Source organism: Cibotium barometz, chromosome 18 (assembly GCF_041138505.1).
Source record: "Cibotium barometz isolate CiBa-2024 chromosome 18, ASM4113850v1, whole genome shotgun sequence".
NCBI classification, from domain to species: Eukaryota; Viridiplantae; Streptophyta; class Polypodiopsida; order Cyatheales; family Cibotiaceae; genus Cibotium; species Cibotium barometz.
This window is the reverse complement of record NC_141063.1, coordinates 52,999,250-53,022,957: the sequence shown is the minus strand read 5'-3', so window position 1 is coordinate 53,022,957 and position 23,708 is coordinate 52,999,250. Positions and strand designations below refer to the sequence as shown.

General features: G+C 47.8%; 1 protein-coding gene across 1 annotated transcript in view; it reads left to right on the top strand.

The window, feature by feature from the left end:
• The window catches only part of LOC147629475 (putative E3 ubiquitin-protein ligase RING1a), a 67,692-nt gene extending 44,193 nt beyond the window's left edge, over positions 1-23,499 (top strand). Inside the window, exons 7-10 of the mRNA XM_086812734.1 lie at positions 21,635-22,168; positions 22,266-22,385; positions 22,491-22,700; positions 22,869-23,499. Of these exons, the coding sequence (XP_086668860.1) occupies positions 21,635-22,168; positions 22,266-22,385; positions 22,491-22,700; positions 22,869-22,895 (891 nt within the window). The 3' untranslated portion in view covers positions 22,896-23,499. The remainder of the gene's footprint in view (positions 1-21,634; positions 22,169-22,265; positions 22,386-22,490; positions 22,701-22,868) is intronic.
• Positions 23,500-23,708: the final 209 nt, after the last annotated feature.

Genomic DNA, 23,708 nt, shown 5'->3' with positions numbered 1-23,708 from the left:
GACTCAAGTCTCATACCGCATACGCTCATTGCATCCATTCATGTGCATTGTGACATGTAGGTTGGATCGAAGAACGTGGTGCAAGTCATCACCGACAACGCTTCAAATTGCCGTCGGATGGGGAAGTTGCTCGAGGAGGACTATCCCTCCATAGTATGGACGCCTTGTGCCTCCCATTGCATTGACTTGCTCATGGAGGATATGGGCAAGTTAGTGTGGATGAAGGAAGTAATGACCGAAGCTATCTCTATTGTCACCTTCTTCACCACAAAGGTGAAGGTGCTTGCCATGTTCCGCGAACATAGCAAGTTGGAATTGAAGAAGCCTTCATCTACACGCTTCGCCTACATGTGGCTCCTCTTGGAGCGCCTCCACGATGTGAAATCCTCCCCTGAATCCATTTTGGCACTAGAGCTAGATAGTACACTCTTCCCTCATTCCGACAAGCTAAAAACTTGATGATTTGGCCTTCTTGTTCACTTCATGAGAGAGGTCATAGCAGAGTTACGCGCTTCTCCTTCCATCGACGAGGAGAAGCGCGATGGTATGTTGGCCATTGTGGAGAAGAGATGGAAGTGGATGCGAAGACCTATCCATGGTCTTGCCGCTTTATTGCATCCGGCTTACAAATCACCCGTCCTCTTCACCGACGTGGAGCTACTTGAAGCCCGAGATGCTTACTTGCCCAAAGCATTGCCGGAGGATCGCCATGGGAAGTTCCTTGAGGAGCTCATAAGCTACAATGACACCAAAGGGGAGGAGCCGCGTTTGCATCTACTACCTGTTGGAAGAGGGAATCCCTTGTGAAGCCTCTCTTTTGGTGGGAGATATTTGGGTATGCGCTCTCAAGCCTCCAAAAGGTGGCTTTGAGAATCCTAGCTCAGGATTGCTCTTCAAGTGCATGTGAGAGGAACTGGAGTTCCTACTCACTTGTACACACGAAGTTACGTAATCGCTTGCGCACGCAACAGTTAGAGCAGCTAGTGTATTGCCACGCTAACTTGCGCATGGTGTGCGCAATGCAAAAGATGGAATCGGTGAGACAGGTATAAGTTACAACTTATAAGTTATAAGTTATAAGCATTCAAATTTCAAACTTCAATGTTTATTGAAATTTGGAACCAAATTCTAATACATTGCTTGTCACTTGATCATTGTACAATGTAGGTGAATGTGGATGCATTCAAGCTCACAGGGGGCACTCTTGAGAGTGTAAACAAAGTGCAGGATGAGGAGGAGGAGAGGATCTATGCAGAGATCTATTGAGAGCTCGAGTCGTTTGATCGACGACCTACTCGCACTCGTCGTGGGCATGGAGGTAGTGGCAGAGGAGTGCAAGTAGGAAGCCGTGGATGCACGGTTCATGGTGCTTCCAGGGACATAGTGCATACCTATGTGCGGCGTGGATCGGGTAGCTCCACACTCGCTCTTGCGGATGAGGATGCTCCCTTTGGCTTCTCACATGAGCTTAGAGAGCCTGAGTTCGATGATGAGGGCAACCTTCTTAGCGATGGCGACTTCGGCGAGGCCATTGATGTGTCCTCTTCTCATGAGGATGATTTCAGCGAGAGCTCTGATAGGGATGCCTTTGTCTAGTCTCTCCTTGGGCCTTGGCTCTAGCCTCTCTTTTTGTACTCGCGCGGCGCGCCTAGCGCACATGATCGCATCGCACCTCTATACTTTATGTACTTTTGTTTGTCACTTCAAACTTGTTTAGTTGTTTTTAATGATATTTTGGTTTGAAACAACTTCTCTAGACTCTACCCTTCCAATTGAAAATGTCTATGTTTGTAGGTGTTCTTTAATAAAAAAAACCGTATTTTATCGTACGGTATCCCACAATTTCATATCGTACCGAATATTCCCGTATGGTATCGTACCGTACGGTATCGTATTTTCGTACCGTGACAACTATGTTCGTCAAGTACTCATCCATAGAGTCACCCTCATCCATATGCAACATATCCAACTGCTTCTTGAAATAGGCCACTCGTGCCTCATTGCACACTTGATAAAGTGCGACAGGTGCATCCCAAGCCAACTTAGCAGTGACACAAGAACGGATATGAGGAATGATGCTCCTCTTCACGGAGAGAGTAATGAGCGCATGTGCTTGCGCATCCCTACATCCCAATGTTGTCGATCTGCATTAGGGGGTACAGATACCTGTATGACAGAGGATCCAGATGCAGCTGTGCTTTGGCCTTCTGCGGCAGCAACTAACTATTGCACAACTGACGAGGGAGAACATGCGTCATCACCATAAATCATACCCCATAGGCCCTTGGCAACCAGTAGGTGCCTCATCATGTATGCCCACAATGGGTAACTTGTTCCATCCAATTTATCCTCAGCTGGAAGCATTCCAAATACATAATTTCCAGCCATATTAACCATACACCAAATGCACCGACCAATACATTGCAAGTACAATGCTATTGAATAAACCCTGATGACTGCATGATTTGATATACTTGCAAATGTGTAAAAATAACAAGTGTGGGGGTAGAGCTTATTGCAGCGATAAAGTTGGGTGGCGGCTGCTCTACAGCTTTGGCCATAGCTGTGTATAGGCGGTGACAGGACGACTAGCTTCAATGGCTAAGGCGATGGCGACCTACTTCGATGATGACCAGCTGAATGGTGACCATAGTTCCCAAGACAGGTGGACAGCTCTGATACCAAATGTTGGAGTACCTGTGGATCAGGGTTAGGGTTTGCAATAAAGTGCACAAGTACAAAGATAAAGTACACCTCATAAGTGGATAAGAAGGTGTACACATGCACATGGGTAGAAGAGATAGTGGTACCTCCCACAGATCTCATAGTACACTAGGCAGTGACAGGTATAGTGCTCCTCTGTCTCGACCCTTGTGTGGCATGATCTGCAGATCCTCTTCTCCCGAGGTCTCCATATGGGCACTTCATCTCTAAATATGTGCCTTGCTCTTCTTGTCTCCACCAATAGGCAACGGGAGGATACCCACAGTTGGCCAATCACAAACCAGGTGGAAACTTGGGTGTACCATGCTCGAGTGTCACCCTCAAGTACGAGCTGTTGTGAGGACTCAACGGCAAAAGTGCATCTACCACCATTGGGGCTGTAGCGAACTCTGCTCGAATGATCGAATGTGGGACCGATGGTTTGCTGCGAATCATGCGAGAGAACATCATGACCTGGGGCCTCTCCACAAGCTGCCAATCCCGGTCTAATAGATCTGGTCTCCCCAAAAAAGTACTCCGTACATCAAGGCTGGTTTGATGGGGATGTCGAAGAGCCAATGGCTCTATTGAACATGTAGGCTAGTAAGGGCGCAAGTGTGTCATCGGCATGGGAGATGTACTCGGCGGTGAGTCCCTCATGATCCGGTGCTTGCCCATTACGTAGTCTACGAATGGTTGTAAGGGTGCAAATGTAACATCAGTGGGAGATGTACTCGCGGCGGTGAGTTTGTCATCATATGGTGCTCGCCCATTACTTAGTCCATGAATGGCCGTGAGTACCATGCCCGGTGTGAAGATAGTCGGGGTGGTGGGGTGGGGTGGGGTGGGGTGGGGTGGGGAGGGGGGGGGGTAGAGGTGGCTGGTCGGGATGTGGTAGAGAGAGTGTGCATATGAGTACCAAGTGTCTTGGCAGTGCTTACGGAGTTCTCTCAAGCATCCTTGCTGTGAGGCCCTATTCCGCTTTCAGAGTGTAGAACTCTCATTTCTTGCGTTTGGTAATGCGTATGGAAATCAGTTGGGCTAAGCGCCTCGAGATTGGCCAAATGCATACGTCATATGTAACCGCTCCCTATAGGAGGTCTACAAATCGGAAGATAAAATACACATATTTTAGATCACTTAACTAATTTAAACAATGGACAATACTTGCCACCTGTTCACACGCCACACCAACTCATCAGCAAACAACACACCCACGGTACATTGGGGGCGTCCCCATCCAGTGTACTGGCACGACATGTGCACATGTAATGAATGAAATCTTCCTTTCATGAAACTTGTACAAGGATTTCTTGTCGAGCACAAAACTGGCCCTACAGAAATGTGAAGTCCTGGACCCCTGCTTTTCCTATGGAGTGACAGTCCCATAGGCAAAACACAAGTCCTGGCACGAGCCTTCCTATGGGAGTGACAATCCCATAGACAAGGTCAGCACAAATATCAGTCCTACCATGGAGTCATGGATAAGACACAATCTTGGTTATACACGGGTGGCAACAAACAGGCTCGCGTCCATATGGCACAATACTAGTCACACACAGGTGGCACAAAGCTGGTTCCCGTCCATGTGACACCAAATGACTGACCCTTTCACATGGGGCACTGGCCTGGCCACATGTGAACATGGTACAAATCTGGCCGCTCTATGGAGTGACAGTCCCATAGAAGTGGCTCCAGAAATGGAGATGGACCAAATGGTGACATTCCCCTCGGCCTCTAATAAGTTGACCGCAACTGAAAAGCCTCAAGATATGCCTGCAAAAGCTGCGGGTAATCAATAAAGTAATCCTCATCTATCCACTTTGCATCAATGGGTATGTAGTTCTTAAATTTTACAAGGTATCTCCTGGAAAGCTTCCCATGTGGTAGCTTTCTCTCCTTGTGAAAAACAATCTACTCTGGCTGGAGGATCTCCTTAAGCTCATCAATCTCGGGTGGATCTTCTGTGACAGGCTCTTCCGGAGCTGGCCCCACATACTTCCGCAAAAGACTCACGTGAAAAGCATTGTGAATCTTCCAATAGCTGGGTAAAGCAAGCCTGTAGGACACTTCATTGATCTATGCAATCACTTTGAAGGGTCCATACTATCAAGTAGAAAGCTTTGGATATGATCCCTCTTGTCCTGGCCTCTTCTGAAGCCTAGCTTTCTCAAATTTCAGCAATACCCAATCACCTTACTTGACTTGCATGCCCCTTCTATGCTTGTCGGCAGCCCTCTTATGCTTGTCTTGTGACCTTGCAATGGCTGTCCGCACATGAGCAAAGGCTACATCCAAGTCACGGACATACTCATTGGTTGCAAAAATCTCATCCTTTGTACGAAGGATGGGAGGTAAGATCACTGTGCCATAAATAATCTCAAACAGGGCCTTGCCATGGAGACATGTACTGTGTTATTGTAGGCAAACTCTACAAGTGGAAGATACTTCTCCCAGGCACTCTTTTGATCTGCCACATAACACTTCAATAAATCCAACACAACAGAATTTGCAGCCTCACTTTGACCATCTGTTTGGGGGTGATATGTAGATGAGAACTCAAGCTTAGTGCCCATGTTATTAAATAAAGCCCTCCAAAAGAGGCTCGTAGTCCTGGGATCTCTATCCCCAACAATGGACTTAGGCATACCATGATGCCTGAATATGTGAGCAAGAAAAAGCTTCACCATATGATCAACTTTAATGGTTTTCTTGACAGGCAAAAAGTGAGCTTGCTTGCTAAACCTATCAACTATGGTCCAAATAGCATCATTTCCATGCTGGGATCTAGGTAAGTCCATAGTAATGCTTTCCCATGGCTGCGAGGGAATAGGCAGTGGTTGAAGCAAACCTGGAGGCTTTTGCCTATCAAATTTCACCTTTTGATAGGTAATACATGCGCGTACATAAGCCTCAATGTCTTTACGCATGTTGGGCCAAAAGAAATATCTTTCTATCATGCGTGTCGTAGGTAAAATACCTCTATGACCAGCATAAGGTGAGGTGTGACATTCCTCTATAACCTTTGGACGCATATCCTTTACCACATAGGGAATTATCCTTCATAAGATAACCCTCTTTGATCACATTAGAGGCATATGAGTGACCAACCATCAAATCAGTCCATATATGGAAAAAATCAGCATCCAAATGATACAAATCACGCATGGCAAATAAGTCCCCATGAGAGGCCATTGAAACTGCAGCAATATAAGGCTTCCTGGACAAAGCATCTGCCACTACATTCTTCTTTCCTGGAGTATGTAGAATCTGAAAATGGAACACGGAAAGAAAGTTTGCCATTCTCATTTGCTTCTTCGAGAGCTTTGTTTGAGATAGAAAGTACCTCAAGCTTTGATGATCTGTCTTGACTACAAATTCAGTCCCAAGAAGATAATGCTTCCATATTTTTAAGGCATGAATTACAGCTAAGAGCTCTTTTTCATAAATGTCTATATGGATCTCGGCATCATGCAATCGACGGCTCTCATAAGGAACTACATGACCCTCTTGATTTAGGACAACCCCTATACAATTCCCACATGCATCACATTCCACTGTGAATGGCTTTTGCAAGTCGGGAACAATCAACATGGGCCCATAAATGATAGCATTTTTGAGTTGCAAGAAGGCATCTTGCTCATTGGAAGTCCATTGGAAGGTGGCTTTCTTCTTTGTAAGATCATGCAAAAGCGAGGCAATCTTAGCAAAATGCCTTATGAATCGTCTATAGTATGAACATAACCCAAGAAAGCTCTGCACTTGATGTACATTTTGCAACTCTAGCCAATTCTGAATGGTTTCAATCTTAGCACGATCCATTCTTACACCCTCTTTGGATGGATGTGTCCCAAATAGTGTATCTCTGAGAGGAAGAACTCACTTTTCTTAGCATTTATGAAGAGTTTATGCTTTCGCAACTCTTCAAACACTGTAGCCAAATGAGTCTTATGTTCATCCTTATTCTTGGAGAAAACCAAGAAATCATCAAAGAATACACCTGTGAATTTACGATGGGGTCGAAATATCATGTCCATCATACCGCTGAATGTTGCTAGGGCATTGGTAAGGCCAAAAGGCATACCAAGAACTCGTACAATCCAAAAGCTGTCTTGAATGCGGTTTTATGGACATCCTGGGGCACCACACGAATCTGGTGATAGCCACTCTTCAAATCTATACGGCTGAAACATGCCGAGCCATCAAGCTTATCCAAGATGTCGTCTATGTATGGGATTGGAAACCTGTTCTTGATGGTGAGCTTGTTTAGAGCTCGATAATCCACACACATGCAGAAAGATCCATCCTTCTTTTGTACAAGAAGCACAGGAGAGAAAAAGGGTGAGGAGCTTGGCTGAACCAAACCCTTCTTTGAAAGCTCATTAACCTGCTTCATGATCTTCTCTTGTTGTGCGGCACTCACAATATGCGGGTTGGTTAGGTGGAGAACTACTTGGCACAAGATCTATGCGATGATCCTCGGGTCTCTCAAGAGGTAGCTCTCCTAGCAATGCATCGGCAAAACAATCTTTATATGCATTAAGAAAATTCAGCCTATCTTGAGTCAATACATTCACATACACATTACTTTGTTCAATTTTGTCACGAACAAAAACCAAGTACACGGAAAGACTCTTTTTCATTGTCTTATTAATTTGGATATGAGATACAACTGGGATGGAATCCCCTTCTTTGCTAGCATCAATGACATGCATGCAGCCTTTATGCATAAAGGCGATCCTGTTGGTTTTATATTCTTTGTGGGGCTCAAGCCTATGATGCCAAGGCTTGCCAACCAATACATCACATCCATTGAGAGGGGCAATCAAGAAATGCTCATGATCCAAATAACCCTGTATATGTATACGCAACTTGCTAATAAAAGGAGTGACTTGCACCTCTTTGTTGGGTAGGAGGGAAGCTAGTCTGCACACACACACACACACACACACACACACACACACACACACACACACACAACCTCAAGCACAGAGAAACGTGAGAGTACTGGAAAAGATGTACTCAATAGTGATATGAAATGAAAGTACAAGTGAGTACTAAAAAAGGCCCAGGGCAAAGTGCCCAACACACACAAGTGTGTTCACACGGGGAAAAAACTGTGTCCAGTCACAGGGAAAAAGTGCCCGTGAGTAAGCTGGGTTCACACCTGAACTAGCCGGGAGTGGACATGACCAACAAACCCCCCTCAAGTGAATGGTGTGAACGGGTAGCAGCAGGGTGATAAAGCTGTGAATGCTGCCCTGCACTATGCTCCACAGTAAGAGTGAACTGGAGTGCCAATGGAAAAAGCAAGCACTATATGACGGGGAAAAGGAGAATCCTCAATGTCATAGCGCTAATGCTAGAGCACAGTAGTATAAAAATGCATCACCAGAAATGCATGGCAAAGATCATGTGGACATCAACTGCATCAAGCCAAGAGGCATCGCATAATACCCCCCCTGAAGGCAAGTACCAAATGCCAAGCTGAACTGCATGTGATCCATATCAATGCTCTGTAATTGCACCAGTGATAAGCATAAGCAGAGGTAGCAGATATACGCATGTGTAAAGGCAACAGGATCTAGAAGTCATGCCTGTGAGACATGCAATGTAAGTTGCAAAAGTGAAACTCATCAATGGAGGATCCGATGAGGAATAATCAGCAATGGGAAAAGCTGAAAATGGGGAGAAAAAGTGGGGGCTCGAGGTGGGCATCAGCCAATGCTATGAGAGGATAGGTAAACTCTCAGCGATGCCATGATCAGTGGCATGTATGGCAAATGTAAAGATGCATAATCCCACAATGAAGAATATACATGTGACATGTCAAAACCATGAGAGCAAGCCAACACTGGCCAAGTGAGTAAAAGGCAGTCCCAGTAAACATCACATGTGAGAAAGTGACAATGTCAACACTGTAGAAACAATCCCGTTGCAAGGGAAAACAGCATAAAAGGCATCTCCAATAGACATCACATAAGAGAAAGTGTCTAGCATAGACCAGCATAAGGGTCAACAAGCATAAGTGACCATGAGGCATCACCAACTGCATGTGGGCAAGTAGAATCCCCCCCTGAAAGGCATCTGCAAGACAATGCATACCGTGGAGTACAGACTATAGAGCATAGTCATCAAAAGCAATGGCATCAGAAGACATCTCTGCAGGCAATGAAGATGTAAGTGTCAAGGCTGACACGTGTAGCCAAATTGGCTTGATTTGCACCCGTGGAAGAAGATGCCAGCTTCTTCTTTTTTTCACTCTCAATATGCTTCCTGCATTCCTCTATGGTGTGCCCTGTTTTCCTGCAATAGTTACAGCGCTTTTTCTTTTCAGGCTTGTCATGTGTCTTGGGAGGATTCGATGGGCTAGGTTTAGGCCCAGATATATTCCCACGAAAAGGAGCAGCCATTGTTGACTCAACAGACATCATGTTGTTCCTGTTGGAACGAGATTGCTCTTCACTGAGCAAGAGAGTCACAAGGTTGTCAAAAGTGACCGCATCAGGTGCATTGCTAGCCAACAACCGCAAAGTGGTGCCAAATGTTTGATAAGAGTCAGGCAAGTTGCGCAAAACTTTCTGAACAAGATAGCTATCTGTCAAAACCTCATCAATGTTAATGAGCTACTCTCGTAGGTCCTTCACATGCGTAAGGTACTGATCGATAGAGTCACCTTCGCATGTGGTTAGTCTCAAGCTTGCCCCGAAGGTAAGCTACACGAGCCTCACTCTGTGACCTGAATACAATGCCGCCAAGGTATCCCAAGCACCCTTTGCAGTGGTGCAAGATCGAATGTGCGGAATGATATGCCTGCGGCACGAGAGAGCAATCAATGCATGGGCCTGAGCATCCCTAGCATCCCAAGTACGTTGCTGCTGAGTAGGAGGAAGATGAGGAGGTGGACCTGCAGGAGGTTGAGCGGGAATCACTTCACCTTCCACTGGAGTTGGTGCAAGAGGACGCTCCTCAGTGCCATCCACATACAACCATACATTTTTGGCAACCAAAACATGACGCATCATATAAGCCCACATAGGGTAGTTGTCCCCCTTGAGCTTGTCCTCTTGAGATAGCATTCCAAAGAGGTCATTATTTCTGTTGGCCATGATAGGACAACAAATGTGTCACGAGTCACTACGAGTATGCAATGTCCAGGAAAACCGTAAGAATGCGGGAGATAAATAGCAGGATAACCAATGGACTGAAAGGGAACTCCTTCACTAGGAGAAATACATATGCATGTCCCAAAACTGCAAGTGTACTGCACGATGATGCAAATCTGTCAAAGTTTCCACAATGGCATACATATACTGCAGCAAACCACAAATGTATACATGTGCCGTGAAAAACACAATCAACTGACACCTGTAAGAGCTGCAAGTGCCCAAATCCTGGCAGATCAAATGTAAATTGGTTGAATGCTCCAAAAATGGGCTCAATGTAGAAAAGCCCTAATTTTTAGGCAACCAATTAGACCACATCTTAACCGTATCTGCACCTGTAAATCTGCTAATGCGATTGTCACCTGTACCAAGTGCTGCAATGTCCAAAAATTGGGAGAAATGCCCGAATGCCAACCAAATGTGCATGTAATACCCAAAAATTTGGGGGAAATGCTCCAATGCCAACCAAATGTGCCTGTAATACCCAAAAATTTGGGGGAAATGCTCCAATGCCAACCAAATGTACCTGTAATACCCAAAAAAATTGGGAAAAATGCTCCAATGCCAACCAAATGTGCCTGCAATACCCAAAATTGCCTGCAAATAGTGCCAATTTTTGCAAAATCGAGTCAATTTTTGCAAAATATTGCCAATTTCTGTAAAACCCCCAAATCTCTAGTGCAATTATGCACCAAATCTGTTGAAATCAATGCCAATGTGTGCCAATGTTGCAATTGCAGGCTCAATTGTAAAAAGCCCCAAATTTGAACAGGCAATGTGAAATTTCAGGTCAAACCTTGCAGATTTGGAATTTGAAGTTGATTTGGCAGTGCACAGTAGGCACAGTTGCAGGTACAACCATCCGGTACAGGCGTAGGTACGGCCGTACGGCGGTGGGCGATGACACAAGCGCTCAGGGCAATAGGCGCAGGCGGTAGCGCACAGGCGGCTGAGGCGGCGATGGCGTCGAGGCAGGTACGGGCGCAGACAAGTACTGTCGCAGCTGGCGCTGGGTGTCGAGATTTGAGGCGCAGTGGACGGGCGGCGCCAGATCTGAAGCGAGGCAGCGCGAAGCAGATTTGGGACGGCCGGGTGCAATGGTGCACAGGGGCGGCGGCAGAGGCAACGCAAGTAGAGTCGGTGGCGGCGGCGTCAGCGCACAAGGGCGGCGGCGGCGGCAGATGTGGTGACGCACACAGAAGGCGGCGGCGGCGCACACAGGGCGACGGCGGTGGTGGAAGAGCCGTACAGTACGGCGTACGGATAGCGTAGCGGGAGCGTGCAGAGGCGGCTGAGGGCGGTGGCAAGGTGGCTGAAGGCAAAACCCTAACCCTAATGCATCAAAACCCTAATTCTAGATGTGTGCAATAGGCTCAAGCTCTGACAAGCAGAAGGGGGCAAACCCTAATGCTAACCCTAGCCAAGCTCTAATACCAATGTTGGGTAGGAGGGAAGCTAGCGTGCACACACACACACATACACACAATCTCAAGCACAGAGAAACATGAGAGTACTGGAAAATATGTACTCAATAATGATATGAAATGAAAGTACAAGAGTACTAAATAAGGCCTAGGGCAAAGTGCCCAACACACGTAAGTGTGTTCACACAGGGAAAAATCCTATGTCCAGTCTCACAGGGAAAAAGTGCCCGTGAGTAAGCTGGGTTCACACCTGAACTAGTCGGGAGTGGACATGACCAACACTCTTTGCCAACAAAAGCTGCCTCAGCCTCAATCTGGGTCCCATGTCTCCAATCTCTATGCCCAAGGCAGCTGACATCAGTGTAGAGATGAAGTTGTGTTGCACAATCATCAAACATGAATAGATCCTTGATCTGTCCCCAAGCTTTGCATACCACTCTCTCTTTGTCATCATGCTTAGTGTTACCCTACACATCGGGAATGGGGAATGGCATGCACATTTGCCTTGGGTGGCTTGTCCTCATGCTTTTGCTTGCGGGTAGGGCATTGCCTAAACATGTGCTCTTTGCTACCACAAGAAAAGCATTTCTCCTCTTTGGCATATTGCTCCCTTTGCTCGGGGGTCAAGCCAAACTTATTCTTCTTTGGTGCAATGTTCTTGGATAGGGTACCTTCACCTTTACTTCTGTTTTGGGCTTCTCGAAAGCTCTTTTTAGGTGGCTGTCCACCTTTTTTTTGCAGGTTTGGGATAGCCCTCTCTTTGCCTTTAGAACCTCCTTGATCTTGCTTAATTTTAAGCACCAATTGCTCCGTAGCAAGAGCAGATGCTATGAGCTGCTGAAGGGTGTGTTTCGGGTGCAATTGAATGCCCGAACGGTAAGCTGGTTGCAATCCGGAGCGAAACTTCCTCTTTCTTTTATCTTTGGAGAGTTACATAAAGAGAGTTACCTCAAGCAAGACTTTCTAAAATTTGTTAACATACTGTTGCACACTCTCATTGTCTTTTTACTCAAGTCTATCCCACTTTTGTGTGAGAGTTTGCTCCGCATTTGGAGGCAAAAATTGTGCATTAAATCTGTCCTTGAACTCTTTCCAAGTGCAAATGGGATCTTTGGTGGTCTTTTCAGTGATCCACCGATGGGCATCTGTCTCCTTCAAAAACATGCTTGCATGATGAATTTTAGACTTCTCAATGAAGTCCTCATCACTAAAAGCAATGTCAAACTGTGCCATGAAAGCAAACAAGTTGTCATTTTATGTGACAACATTAGCAGTATACAGTTAGCCAGGAACCCAGTTTTTCATGCTCGCACGAAGCATATAGAGGTCCACTACCATTTTGTCAGAGAGAAGGTTTAGGCAGGAGACGTTGACCTTGTTTATGTCAGCACACAAGATCAGGTAGTAGATCTGCAAAAACTGTTACCAAAGGAGATCGCTCGCTGAAGCTTTCGCTCCCCCCCTGCTCGCGCTGCCGCCTGCACGCACACCCCCCTCCCCGCCCTCGCGACTGCTCCCCCCGCCTGCCCCGTCCTCTCCGCCCTCGCGTCTGCTCCCCCCGCCTGCTCTTCTCGCGCCCGCCGCCCCCTGCTCTGTCCCCCTTTGCGCCCCCTGCTCTTCCCCTTCCTCAGCGACCCGCCCCCCCGCCTACCTCTGCCCTCTCCTCCCCCCCTCCCCCCCCTTTCGCGTTTCCTCCGCCCCCTGCCCCTTTCGCCGCCTCTGCCCTACGCCCCTCCCCCTCTATTTGTGTTTTTTTTCTGCCCCCCTCTGTTTCTCTGTCTTCCGCCTTTCCCCCTCCGCCCCTCCCCGCTCCGCCTCTTGTGCAGCTCGGTTCTTGCAAGACACTCCGCATTCGCTTCGCCTTTGACAAAGCTTCAGACACTGATGGAGGTTCCTTCTGCCCCCACCTCAGAGGGACTCTTCCGCAGCCCCCTCGCCCGCCCCTGAGGATACCCCCATCAAGCTTTCTCTTTCGCTAGAAGAGGAAGCGAGCCTCGCCGCAGAGGTGGAACGCCTCCAGGCACATTCCACCATCTGCCGTATAGTCGGCACTTGCCCCAGCAGAGGGGAGATCCAGGATCTTCTCCAGGCCCGCCTTCTTGTTGCAGATGTGGGCAAGATCCTGGACGTTCAGTTACTGGGCCGCGGACACTACCAGATTGAGTTCGAGACAGCCCAGAGCGTGGCCCAGGTCCTCGCCATGAGTCCCCTTGACATCAGGGGCGCTCGGGCTTTCTTCAGACCTTGGCAGCATGGCTTCGACCCAGTAGCGACTGAGCAGGGAGAGCGCCTATTCCATGTCACAGTTTGCTTCCCTGGACTCTGCCGTGAGTACCTTCCGCTCCTTTCTAGGATAGGAGCATTGGTGGGCTCGGTGCTTGAGACTGGCCCCACAGCAGCTTCACTGGTGGCTAGAGCAGCTGGCCTGCCTTCGGTCAGAGTTTTGGTTCCTGACATCTCCTCCCTTCCGAAGGTCATTCAGCTACCTAGGATAGGGGGGGGGGGGTGGATCGATCAGAGAGTGGAGCTTTCGGGGCTCCCGAACCAGTGTTTTATATGCAAGCAGGTCGGCCACATGGCCAAGGCTTGCCCTCGCAGGAGACCCCGACCTTCACCGCAGCAGCAGGCCCCCGATGGCCCGCCCACAGATGCGGCTCGGCAGGCAGCCTTCGGGACACTTGCTCAGCCCACAAAGACCTCGAAGTGGCAGCGTGGACAGGGGCGCCGTAGAGGGAGACAGCCGCCGTAGAGGGAGACAGCCACAGGAGCATGCCTAGAGACCGATGCAGTAGTAGCCACAGTCTCAGCATCACTGGGTTCCAGTGAGGCCCCCCTCCCGCCTTGCTTCCACCTTCGCCTCCTCTCGTTCCCGCTCCCGTTTTGTCAGCGGCTCCTTCTCCACCCCCCTCTCCCCCCCCCTCCTCCCCCTCCGCTCGCCTCAGCTCCCCGGGAGGCCCTGGCAGTACCCTGGCGCTCACCTGCAGTTTGGCGGTCACTGAGCACAGACCTTGCTCGAGCACCGCAGAGGAGACCTACCATGCCGAGGAGCAGAGACATGAGTTCTACTATCATCGCCAGGCCTCTCAGTGGACGCAGCTTGGGGATAGAGTGACTGGGGAGTTCTTTGAGATTATTGGACCCCGCCATGCTTGAGCAGTAGTACGCCAGCTCAGGAGGCAGGATGGATCGTTAGCCACCGAGCCCCGGGAGATCAGAGCCATTGCCACTGAGTTCTATAGAGACCTGCTTTCAGTGGAGCCAGCCACGGAGGCACATGATGCTTGCAGACAGACTGTGTGGGCCCATGTGCAGAGGAGGGTCACAGATCGTATGCGCACAGTTCTGGGTGAGCCTCTTTCAGAGGAGGAGCTTGTTGAGGCTTTGAGGGTCCTTCCACGCCATAGTTGCCCTGGGGAGGACAGATTGACGCTTGCCTTTTTTATGCGCTATTGGGACCTTTTGGGGCCAGGCCTCCGCAGGGGTGATGCCACAGAGCTTTTCAGAGGGCTTGATCTTTCTTATCCCCAAGGGGGAGGGAGTGTCAGATAATATTCGGCATTGGAGACCTATTACGATTCTCAATACTGTCTACAAGGTCCTGGCAAAGGCCTTGAGCTTGAGGATCCAGCCCTTCCTTGGGGAGCTGATTCATGCTATCCAGACAGGATTCGTCAAGGAGCGCAGTATCCTTGACAACATTTTCACCTTTTGGGAGGCGACGGCCCCAGCTAGATTTCTCGGTGAGGACCTGGTCGTGATGCTTCTCGATTTTGAGAAGGCATACGATAGAGTCGATTGGGGTTTCTTAGAGGACACTATGCTTCACCTGGGTTTTGAGCCAGTCTGGATTCGAGGAGTGGCGGCTCCATATTCCACAGCTCGTAGCTAGGTGCTGATGGCAGGAGGACGGGGGCCGAGTTTTGAGTTGACCAGATCAGTCCGTCGTCAGGGTTGTCCTCTCGTCTCGTTTCTTTTTCTCTTCTTTGTTGAGGCTATGAGCATGTATTTGACGGTAGAGGAGGTTGGTTTGAGAGGACTCTAGCTCCCAGTCCGGGGTGAGGACCTGCTCGATTCTGAGTTTGCTAATGACACGGGATTGTTTTTGCATGGCCAAGAGGCCAATCTTCAGAGGGCAGAGTAGTCGCTACAGGTTTTTGGTGCAGCTTCGAGAGCATTGATCAATTGGCGCAAGACAGTGGCCTTTTAAATCAGTAGCGCTCCCACTCCGGCATGGAGCCCAGACCCGGGTTTTAGATGGATTCCTCCTGGCACAGCAGTGCGGTATTTGGGATGCCAGATTGGACTTGATTTGTCACCTGAGCAGTAGATCACCCCGCTTCTTCTAAGCATTCGGAAGAAGCTTTTGTATTAGAGTACAGCTCGGCTATCCTTGGCTGGGAGGGTGGTGGTGACAAATCAGGTGCTTTTAGTGACCATGTGGTACATCATGTCTTGCTGGATCTTCTCGAGCTCTTGCATCAGCCAGGTACAGAGGCTGATCAGGAACTTTCTTTGGTCAGGGCGGGATGGTCAGCCAGCCCGGGCTAAGGTTGCTTGGGCAGTTATTACTCTTCCGCTGGCCCAGGGGGGCTTGGGCATTATAGATCCAGTTGATCAGAGTAGAGCCTTATTGGGGAAGCTTATTGTTCGGGGACTGCTTCTTCCAGGCGCGCTGAGCCTTGGAAGGAGCTTCTTTTTCAGTGACTGCAGGCTAGGGTTCCCCCAGCAGAGGGCACTTGGGCACCAGAGATACGATGGATCTTCATAGAGATGAGGAGGACAGGCCTCAGTAGAGGATGGGAGGACAGATTTGCCTTGAGCATCCTGCGAGCTTGGGAGCTGCTAAGACCGGGGCTTTCTCAGAGACCACCTACTTGTGATGAGGAGTGGGCCAGACAGCCGCTCATCTGGAGCCCAGCGGTACGCACAGAGTAGGGTCATATGCTGGGTTCTCGGCCTCGTCTAGCTTGGGGACCATTGGCGGCAGGCCCAGCACGCAGTTTTGGAGACTGGCAGGCCTTCTGTAGTCTCACAGAGGAGATCCACGTGGAGAGGTTGAGTCACAAAGGAGAGGGGCTGATTATGAGGGATGACATTCAGGAGGCACTCACTGAGGAGTGGTTCACGCCTTTCGAGCAAGCGGCCCCACGGTGGATGGGAGCCTTTACACGGTTGGAGATCCTGATTGCTGTCAGAGCTTGCACTGAGAATGGTAGATGCCTCTACTATGAGATCCAGGATGAGGGCAGACTTCAGAGAGTGGAGGCGGAGTCGCCTTTGGTTGCAGAGTGCATCTTTCAGAGGATACGGGTAGTGGCCGCCGCTTCTCGGAAGTGGCATATTGATCCAGACCCTGCAGATGTGGACTCTGATTGGCGCATATGGGCATATGTTGCGCGCCCCTTGGCCCGGCTCCAGTGGGACCCTGGCGAGTACGAGTGGCATGATCCTTATGCGTCCCCCGAGGCCACAGAGATCACCTTTTTCCAGTACACTGTTCGGTTGGGGAGATATATTTTGATTGCGAGGAGGATGGTCTCTCTAGCTGCATTGGAGCATTGCTGGCTACAGGGACTCTCACAGGAGTTCTTGGAGGATTTTTGGACCAGGCTCTGGGCTAGTCGACAGGCATGCAGGATCTCGACTTTCCAGTGGGGCTGGTTGCCCATAGGGGCTCTGCAGTTGGCACCTGGCTTGTCTACAGTGGTCTTCCGGCGGCCTGCGTCCGATGCGGCCACCCTGTAGAGACACAGAGACACTGCCTATGGGACTGTCCACAGGCGCAGCAGATTTGGCTACGAATGCTGTGCATTTTGGCCCCCCTCTCTCCAGAGGGCATGTATACGTGGGGAGCCGCTGCTTGGTCGACTTCGTCAGGGCCCGCTCTGGGATACGAGATGGAGCAGGACAGCCAGGCCATTAGATTCATTAGGGACCAGCCTCGCCTTGTTCCTTCACTAGATTTCTCGTCCGTCGGCTGGACTCAAGAGAGGGATTTACGATGGGAGCTCCTCAGCAGTCTCACCATCTGGTTCACCTGGAGAGCTCGGTGTTTCAGGGCCTTTGAGGGGAGACTGGAGCCACCAGCAGAGACTGTTCGGGGGATTTGGCAGGAGTTGATCCACACCCTGCGAGGACAGTATGACCGCATCCGGGGCGACTCGGATGCGGCGATCTTGCGGCGCTAGGCCTTTCACACCACTTGGCGCAGCAGCCCCTTCTATACCCTACACGCGGGTACCCCCGCTGGCATTACAGGCCACTTGTTTGGCTTTACCCCCCTCCTATTGTATGATATAGCCTCTCAGTTATTTGTACTGATATTTGTACTTTTTTGCACCTAGGGAGAGTCTCCCTAGCTGCCTTGATTGGATCTCTGCTCTGCCTTCTTATGAGCAGGAGAGGGTTTTTTTGTAGCCCAGCGGGCGTTTTTTTTATAACTAATGAAAGGATCTTTTCTCGGAAAAAAAAAAGAGGTAGTAGATCTGCATTGCATTCTTGTATACCCTACGCATATAGGTTGCATACTAAGCCTTTAGCAGTAGTGCTCCATCCATAACCCCTCCCCTCTCCCCTCCTCCACTATCTCAGTACTTTCATAGTTTATTTCATGTTTATTTTGTCCTTTTTTTCTGGACATCCAGAGGACATTGACTTGTCTCATAGGTCAAGTTCGGCCTCCAGTAGAAGTTAATACAACTTTCTTTCTTTCTTTCTTTCTCTCTCTTGCACGCGATCTGCAGTCGTCTCTCCTTCTCTTCCTCTTCCTCTGATACCATGTTAAAATTCATGGATCAAGCTTCCTAATGACAATCAACTATCTAATTAGATCTTAATCCTAATCTAATTAATATGTGATTAGTGCTAAGCTAAGCTAGGGTGGGTGATACCTAATAACAAATATAATGAATGAACTAAGCTAATTTTAGCTTAAGACTCAAGCACAATTAGGTTACAAGATTGAGACTTGTATTCATAGAGAGGCTTGAGAGCTTGCTACATTTTGCATTTCTTGAAATGGTCCTCTTTTATATGAGGAGAGTACAACAAAGCTATGATAGCTCATGTGGGATAACTTGGCTAGGTGACTTGGTACTCTAGAATCACTCATTTCAACATCCCTCCTTGATGCAAGATTGGGTACAATTTTTAGACTTCCACTCTTCCTCTCTCTCCCCGTGTGCCATGCTACTTTGGTCCTTATGCTACCTTGGCATTATAGCTATTTTGGCTATGAATGTCAGGTTGAGTGCATCATATGGCCTCAGAGGCTGATTACATCACACTTTTTGTAGAGACAAGAGGGGTGAAAAATACAATGGTTCTTTCTCTAGAAGAGCGCGTCTTCAGCTGAGGTAGCTTTGCTCCCCATGCAGTTTGCTTGCTTCTTTTTTTGATAGCAATCTTCTTCTGGGTGACAAATTTTTCCATAATAGTCACAAACAAGCTTTGGTTTGTTAAAATTGTTTTTTTTTTGCATGCATCTCAAGTGAGGTCGGCCAAGTCCATTTGTGGATATATAAGCACCCTAGCTCCATTGTAAAAATATATCTAATTCATTGCTGTTGTGTTGGTTCGAATACTCTCTCTCTCTCTCTACCTCTCTCTAGCATTTGTGCACCCTCTCTCTCTCTCTTTTTCTTTGCCAGCGTTTTCTCTCATCCTCTCTCCCTTAGCGTTTTCTCACTAACGCAATACTGCTTCCGCGTTGTCAACTTTGACATGGTATCAGAGCCAAGGCATGTCAATGCCTAGGGGACCGGAGCGCGAGGAGAAGGCAGATCTCGGCTGCGTTTTTCAGCCGACAGGAGAGCGATTGATTTGCTGCATTTTCATTGCGAGAAGCACCCTTGGACCAGCGTTTTTGCTATAAGAGGGGGGCTGATCGGATCTAGCAGCGTTTTCATTGCGGAGAACCCCTTCAAATCTGCGTTTTTCAGCCTAAAATCGACAGAGGAGTGCTGCTGATTTTCAGCGTGAAGTTGGACGAGATTTGGGCTGCGTTTTTTTGGAGAGGTGGATCGGATTGACGAAGGAGATGGGTCTCCCGGTTCGATCAAGGACGACAAACTGAATGGCGACAATTATGCGCATTGGAACTTGATCATGAGGCTATGGTTTAGCAGAAAAGGCTTATGGGACATTGTTGATGGCTCGGAGGAACGTTCCCGAAGGGATAGCAGGAGTTTCTCAAATCTCTTGTGGATTGGGATGCTCACAATGCGAAGGCAATGTCGGCGATTGCAGAATCTCTCACCAAGGAAATTTCCCTTGCCATACAGACTTTGAAGACTGCCAAGGAAATGTGGTCAAAGCTTGCAGGAATGTTTGATTGAGACTCAACAATGCGAGCAATAACCCTTCTCGGCCAGTTGTTTTCCATCAAGTTTGAAGCCGGGACCTCTATGCAGTCATTTCTAAGGAAGGCAAAGGTTATCCATGATCAGTTATCGGCTATGAATAGTGCATTAACTAGTACCCAGTTAGCTGCCTTGTTCTTACGAAGTTGCGTGAGGAGTACGAGATGGTCTCGAGGGCATTACGCTTACAAGTCACGAAGGAAAAGCTGGAATTTGATGATCTCAGCTCTTTTCTCATTGAGGAGGAAGCAGTGCTCATTTCCCAAGGCAAGATTCGAGTTCCGAAGTATGTAGAATCGGCACGTGCTGCATCGAAATTCAATAAGAAGTCTAGGAGCCGTTGTTAGAAGTGCGGAAAGCGAGGGCATTTGGCTCGGGATTGCAAATCCACAGCTAAAGCTCAAGGCTCGACGAATGACAAAGGCAAAGGCAAAACTGACGAGGATGACAGTGACAGTGATACTACCAGGGATGATATGGCTTCTGCCGGTGTGGTGAGGACTACACTGGCACATGCTCCAGCATTCTAGCTTGGTGGATGGATGCTACCACGTGCTTCAGCTAGAGAGAGGCATGTGAGTGGCAGAGAGGGGCAGTCTGTGCTCCCGTTTTGACGACTTGAACCCGTGTGTCGGAGTTCAATTTCTGGGTGTTTGGATCTGTGTGTCGGAATTCAAAGCACTAGGCATCTGGCAAGGAACCAACATGGCGTATAAAACACTATGGATGTGCTGCAGTCATTCATTGTTGTTTTCGGAATTATGGATAGGGTGTGTACCAAAGTTCATTATCTTGTGGAGTTTTTTGGACGTGATGTGTTCACAGTTCATGAATAGGGATTATTGGACGTAGTGTGGTCTACAGTTCAATGTTCTTTGAGGCAGTTGGTGCTCAGGATGGCATTTTTGGTGGTGACAAGCTGGTGGTTGCAAATCCGAGGTGTACCTAGTGGTTGGCCACTGCTGGGGTGTCCATGGTAGCTTCTTCATCGACTTGGTGTTCCTACTTATGTCCACTATGAGCTGCAGAGAGGGTGTTAAAATTGTTTTTTTTTTTGCATGCATCTCAAGTGGGTCGACCAAGTCCATTTGTGGATATATAAGCACCCTAGCTCCATTGTAATTACTGTTGTGTTGGTTCGAATACTCTCTCTCTACCTCTCTCTCTCTCTACCTCTCTCTAGCGTTTGTGCACCCTCTCTCTCTCTTTCTTTGCCAGCGTTTTCTCTCATCCTCTCTCCCTTAGCGTTTTCTCACTAACGCAATACTGCTTCCGCGTTGTCAACTTTGACAAATCTATGACCAAGTTTTTTGCAGTGATAGCATGTTGGAAGTTAAGATGTTGATTGATTTATCCTATGCTTCCTCCTCCTCTCTCCCAATTTCTTATAAATTTCCCAATATTTCCAATTCCCTAAATTCTCAATTACCCAATTTCTTATAAATCCCCAATTTTGCACAATTGCCCAATTTCTCACAAGTCATAATTTCACAACTCCCCAATTGCCCTATTGTAACCACAATTTCCTACGCGTTTACTATATTTTAAGTGCCTAGCTAGCACTAGGTAGGCCTACAAATAATTCTACAAACTATAAGTTCTAAACCATTTTATTGTATTTATATAGAAAAAACTACGAAACCTCCGCGTTTCTTAGCCAAAAGACCAAACGTTTGGTCCCAAAACCTCAAAAACCCCCAAACGTTTTTGGTGACTATGTTGAGAACCCCCTAGGGGCTGGCCGACTGCTGCTCTATAGCCTTGGATGCCAGTGGTGGGCTGAAAATAGCTTTTGTGGGCTTCACATGGGCGCCTGGCCCTTTGGGACATTGCCCTTGGCTGTGGGCACCCAAAATCCCCATGGCCTCCTAAATGGGTGGCCGATGGGCTGCCCAATAGCCAGGAGAGAGAGAGAGAGAGAGAGAGAGAGATCCAATAATATTTTGTTTATTTCTCTGACTAGCATGAGTGTGTCATGTAGCTTCAAGAAAGTATTGCAGAAACTTTAGAACGCCAATCGGATGCAATAACCAGAAGGTGCACAACAGCCAAAGTAACTGCTGCAGCCATCGTCCGAAAAGCTCACAGCAAGCTCCGAAATATAGATAATCAAAACAAAGGAAGAACTCAGAGTTATGGTGGGGATGATGAGTTCTTTTTGGAAGAGTATGACCAGACGGTGGGACCTGAAACTGCCACAAGAGAGAGAAGATCAAGACGGCGAAAGCGAGATGCAGCAACACTTCAAATGGAGGCTACTGATGATGAGCAAGGTGACGTGCAAGGGAACAAATCCTTGCGTTTTGCTCCAGCCAAAGCAGGTGAAGAGGCCAAAGAAGAAACTTCGGGTGGCAACGTTGGTAAATGGGAAGGTTTAGCAACGTGGGCTAGGGCAGGTTCACGCAGTGCTGCACGTTATGGAAACCTGAACAGCAGTAACAACAGACTTATTGCACGTGCGACCATCCTGATGGAGGCGCTTTCTGCAGCTGCCCAGTTGGAGAGCAGCATTGAAGTAAGTGATGAATTTCTGTCAAGGTCAAGCGTTTCTTTTTCTGCTGCGGAAGCTTTCAGCTGTGGGAATTCTTAGTAATTCATGGCTATCAATGCAGTTTGATGTCCATGTCACGTTACAACCCTTTAACCATGACGATTTCTATGACAAGCTTCCTAGCCTTGAGAAGCCTTACCTCTGTTGTCCAGCAAACGTGACTGTACAACACGTATGCGAGGTAAGGTCAATACGATCCATTTTATGGTGTGGCGTGCAGGTTAAAGCACACTATTGGACTCCTTCATTTTGAAGTTTTTAAACTAGAAATTCGTTTTGCTTCCAGTTCCTTGTGAGCCGCTTGCCTATTGATCCAGATGAAGAGTTAGAGCTTATACTGGGAAATAATGATGGGCAAGATCTTTATATGGATGGCAAACCCAACCATCACGCGAAACAGAAAGGAGGGGAGAGCTTCAGAGTCCCGGAGATACTGCATCCACAAGCTACCCTTGGACAAATACACGAGGTCTTATGGCATTGCCATGGAAACCTGGTATGATCGACTGTTGGGAGTGTGAGAGGTTTCATTTGCTACTGATGCTGCATCTGTATTGTTGAGAGGTTTTATAATACACTCACACGATCACAAGATGGCATGGCAGGTTGAGCTAGCAGCCTTCATTTGATATCTGAAGAAATAGTTGGGCTTTTGGTGCTGCAGGTCCTCATGTATCGCCGCAGAATTTGAATGTTGGAAACTGTATGGTGTGGAGCTGAGTCAGAATCATCTTATGGAATATATCAATTCCTAAGCTTTATACTTTTCCAGGGCTTGACCCCCCATTCAAGAGATTGTGTTGGTTTGAAATGCGCATTTTATGGCATCGTCAACTCCTCATCCCTTGACTATACCATTGGTGTATCGGTGTGCATATCATCATTTCTTATTGTATGAATGGCCTGATTACTCCATGTTTAAAAAAAAACAGTGCACTGCTAGGCTTTGTCTTTGTTGGTAGGAAGAGTGATCCTTGATAATGCTGTGCAGCAGCACTTCATTATAGCATGGAGTACACAGAACCGATTCCAATTAGGGTTTATTCTACTAGTAATTGTAATAATTTTTTTCTGAGGAGCTTCTAAAAAATATTACTCAGGTAGAGCTTATATTTTTACCATTTACCGCCTATAGACTCAATCACGAGCTTTGTGGACAGTGGGACATTGCTGTACAAGATAAACTTAACTGCTACAGGCAACTGTGTAAGTCTCTGGTGCTTCCAAGCATGGGACTTACCTACACTCTAAAATATCTATGGAGAAATCTTCATGTCTTTGGCTTGCCGTAAACAGTACGTCTTGGTGGTATATTGGAAATTTTGGTCAAGCCAAAATTCCAGAAATTCATTAATATTTGCCCATTAAATTTCCTTCCCTCTTTCTCCTTTTCTGCAGGAAATTTTAATTTTATACACAAGTTAGAATACTGATTTGTCATTTGGTACTGCTTTACTTTGCCAAATTAAAGAACATTTTAGGGCTTTACATTTGTAGCTTATTT